Source organism: Charadrius vociferus, unplaced genomic scaffold (genome assembly GCF_000708025.1).
Source record: "Charadrius vociferus isolate BGI_N301 unplaced genomic scaffold, ASM70802v2 scaffold65, whole genome shotgun sequence".
In the NCBI taxonomy this organism is placed as follows: domain Eukaryota; kingdom Metazoa; phylum Chordata; class Aves; order Charadriiformes; family Charadriidae; genus Charadrius; species Charadrius vociferus.
The window spans coordinates 4,930,123-4,934,321 of record NW_009649293.1 but is presented as its reverse complement, the minus strand read 5'-3'; the positions used below and the strand labels follow the sequence as shown (position 1 = coordinate 4,934,321).

Sequence of the window (4,199 nt, the reverse complement as noted above, 5' to 3'; positions counted from 1 at the left end):
CAAAAGCAGTAACACATTGCAGTGGAATCAATGAAGATAGCTGAGAAAGACTCAAACATGAAGAGTAAAGATTTATCTTAATTTGATCTCATTATAATGAGAGTACTTTGAAATTCCACATATTTTATTGTACTGTCTTTATTAAATAACTAGTCAGATTTGAAGTCTGTATGTTGCTTAGGCCAAAGGCATGCTCTTTTTTCATAATGCCAGTATTGTGTTTGAAAATCATAACCATAAGTAAATGAAATCACACAGTAAATAGTTGGTGTGGTGGTTTTTTTTCCCCCTCTGTAGGTTTCCATTCTGATCAAAGGACAAGGAGACTAACCTGTCCAAAATGGCTGATTTAACCAAGACAGAAGAACAGGAAGTAGAAAAGAGTTTGGATGAAGAAGTGGAGAAAACACCTCATACTTTAGAGGCGGATTCAGGTATTGGTTGGGAAGGTGATAGTTCAACTTCAGGTACAGTGCAGTCCACTGAAAATGAAAAAGAAGTTGATAGTGGTGATCAGGACGGCAGAGCAAAAAGGAAGAATTTTGATCCTGAAGATGAACCTCCTAAGAAAGTAGTGAGTATCATTTATTTTGAGCTGTGTTGAAGTCCTTGTTTCAAAGTCTTAGCCCAAGAAAAGATTGAAAATATTTGTGCTAAACATATGTGAACCAGCATGAACCACCAAATGTCAAATGTTGAGGGTAGCTTCCAAGCAAAATAACAGGTGCTGCAGAAGTTTTGTTGGGCTTAGTGGAAGAGAAAGAGGGCTAGTAATTAGAATTTTAAGAAAACGATCTCAGCACATCTCAGCTTAGTCTAAATCTAAGATTATCGTTCCGTCACATGTGGTAGCAGTCTGGTAGCGTAGTGCAGGGTTTACTGGCATTAGTCCAAGTCATGTATCCTTAATTGATATGTTTTGTATGTTGATACCCTGTGTGTTAGTATAGTTATCTGTGCATGGGGGTTCTTCCGTAAGATAATTTTGACCTTTAATTTCCTCAGTAAGTTATTGTATAATTTAGAAAACTCTACAAACTGCATCCTCTGTGATAAAATTTCAGTATGATCTGTTAGCAAGGTGAAGTACCAGAAGGTTTACAGATGCTTGGTTTTTTTGTTGTTTTTTTTTTTTTTTTTAAGACTGCAAGGGTAGCAGAAAATATTTGTCCTTTTACCTAGGAGGGTGAAAGGGGTAATGTTTTAGGTGATGCTGTCCTTTATTATTTATGTGCTTGTAGAAACTGATGCTGTAATATCCAGTGTAATTTTGTCCTTTTGGCATATTTAAGTGTACTTTGAAAATGTCTTTGATCTAATGTTTTGTTTCTCTGTTCAGAGTTTTTCCAGGGTGTTAATTTATGGCTAAGCAATCTGATAGAACAAAGGGTGCCATTTGTTGTGGTAGAAACATTAACCCTTTCATCTTTTTAATAAGGTAATTCTGGGATAAGGTTTAGATGGACAAGTAATACATTGTTTTTGCATAGCTTAACAGGTGTAGAGAGGTGATTGCATTGAACGCAGTTGCCAGCATGTAGATGCTATTGCTCTTGTTAATGGCTCTTTGCAACTGTGCTTGCAGCAGCTGAGATTCGGTAATGGTTTGTGTGAATATGTCCCCCACGCTTGTCAAAGTCAGCCATTCTAGCTTACGTCACCTTCAGTGGCCATTCAGGGAGCCATCTGTGCTTACCCTAAAAAAGACTAGAAATGGTCAAAATATTTGTTAGTATCAGTCAGCCTGGTGTGGCAATAAACAGATGATGGGGTCATAGAGATTCCTGACAAGTATGTCTGTGTTCACTCTGAAGTTTACTAAAGTTATATGAAACACTGAAGAATTAATGTAGTGTACTGAAGTCAGTCAAACGTTGTTTTGCCTTGAGGAACTTCTATTTGAATAGTAAGATATTGGGATGTTGACTTTTGTAGTCAGCTGTTGGCAATGCTTTTAACTGCTGTGCGAATTCATGTTTGTGCATTTTAACTGAGAATCTTTCATTCTAGTTTGTACTGTTATTTCAGACCCTTTTGTGCCTCACGGAATTTCTGTTGCTTCTTCATGTTCTGTTACTTCGTATTTTATTTATAATTTGTTTTAATTTCACTTATATAATTGAAGAGTATTTTCAAGGTGAAGAAATGCTAGGAGCATAATATCTGGATGTAGACTGCTTCTCTGTGTCACATGGGACAGAAATCTCTTGGAGTATTTACCGTTAAGGTTAAAATAGGGACATTTCTACACCTAACTGTTAAGCATTAAATGGGATACATTGTCAAGTCATTATGCTTATTCCTTTACTATGGGCTCTGGCAGTGGGATCATCCACTTAGGGCTTTATGCAACATTAGCTAGTTGGCATTTTGGTTAAATTGGCAGTTTATATGCTTCTGTTAGATGTAAACACTGATTTTCTGAAACAGGATTTTTGAAGGAGTTTGAAGTTCCTCAAGAAGGAACATTCTCTTCTTCAATCTCAGGCTTAAGGGGAATGAAACTGTTTCTTCTAGAGTGGTGAGAGAATTAGAGAAGTGAAAGTTAAGTATTCCTGGGAAGGAAATACTCCATCAGAAATTGAAGGTGTCATCCATCAGAAATTACTTGGATCAACTGAAAAGGGGATTAAATTTTTAAGGGAGTTGTCTCTGTGATAACTGAAGTACTGATGCCAGTAGAAGGACAGATATGGGAAATGTTTTTATGTATGTAATGATGGTGCTCTTCACAGTATTACTTGTTTACTTTCTTAAATGGTCAAGGTGAACACAAGTCTTTTGATTAAATGAAAAAGTAATAAAAAGAATTCACTGCTTGAGTCTATTTCTTCCCTCATTTCTACAGCGTGAGATAGGCCATGGGCAAACTGTAGCTGCACATTATAATGAACTTCAAGAAGTTGGATTGGAAAAACGTAGCCAGTCTCGCATATTCTACCTCCGAAACTTTAATAATTGGACAAAGAGTGTCCTCATTGGTAAGGTTCCTTAATGGATTGTTTAGACTTTAATAAAATGTAACTAATTTTTGTATCAAAATGTAACATTTTTTTCTCCTTTCTTATGATGATTATGGCACTCTGTCTCTTAATACATAGTAAGATTTTTCAAGCGCAATAAAATATCTATATTTGTTTTTATTTTGAATCTTTGTGATTGTGTTTTATGTTGTTGGAGTGCCAAATATATGCTAAAGTTTTAAAGATCAATTGCCCTGGAAACAGAAGTTTGTACTGGAAACTGTTCTTCTAAATGATATTTTTAAAGAGAAGGTACAGTTTTCAATCATGAAGAATCTATCTGTTCTTGTTAGATCGAGCTGTTCTTGTTATTTAAATCTGCCTCAGGTAATTTCATAGCTTTTTTCCCCAAGCAGTCTGCCCTCAGGTCTAGATTAAGCAATTCTGTAGGAAACTTGAACACGTAAATATTTTCTGTATTACCCATAGTCAATGGTTTAAAAGGATGAAGAGCTAGAGGATGTAGCTCTTCAAGAATCAGTAACTTTGTATAAAAGGCAAAGTCTGCTATCCCACAACTTAATTCCAAAGTGAGGAAACAAGATATCTCCAAACAAAGAACGGAATTAACAGCAGAGCACCACAGATTCATGAACACATCCTTGCCAGGAAGTGTTGGCATCATTTGTCTTAGCATGCTGCTTTTTGTTGTGTTGTATTGGAGCAGTTAGAAGCAATATTTTGGTTTATATAAAGCTGTTCCTGGAGCCTGTGTTGAAGCCTTTCAGTCATGACAAATTTCAGTAGTGTGGCGTTAAAGCAGTTGTATCTAAACACGTTTCATGTCTCTTACTGTGAAGAAAAGTTGCTAGCGTGCTGATATGTTTTGCATAATATGCCAACATCAGTCAGAGCAGGGATAATCTAGACAGAGTGGATATAGAACAGAAAATGAAATTGGTGTATGTAGGGTAAGAAGACAGCAAACAAGTAGCTAATGTTATTGCAAGGCCTAGTGGAGTGAGTGGAGAACATTATGCATTTTTGTAATGTGACCGCAAGGAAAAGTTGTGGCTGATGCTTTTAATTGGCTTTTACTCTTTTATGGCTTTCCCATACTTTCAAATAACATCTGCCTTCATTATAATGGTAATGAAAGGGGATCCTGTTTCCCCACTCACGCACAGGGTGGTGGTTTAGCGATGCGCAGATTTGCTTTCGTCTGCCAGGGAAAGA

General features: G+C 36.5%; 1 protein-coding gene across 1 annotated transcript in view; it reads left to right on the top strand.

The window, feature by feature from the left end:
• Positions 1–296: 296 nt before the first annotated feature.
• The window catches only part of RNMT (RNA (guanine-7-) methyltransferase), a 17,474-nt gene continuing 13,571 nt past the window's right edge, over positions 297–4,199 (top strand). The window contains exons 1-2 of the mRNA XM_009889060.1: positions 297–574; positions 2,849–2,981. Coding sequence (XP_009887362.1) covers positions 341–574; positions 2,849–2,981 — 367 coding nt within the window. The 5' untranslated portion in view covers positions 297–340. The remainder of the gene's footprint in view (positions 575–2,848; positions 2,982–4,199) is intronic.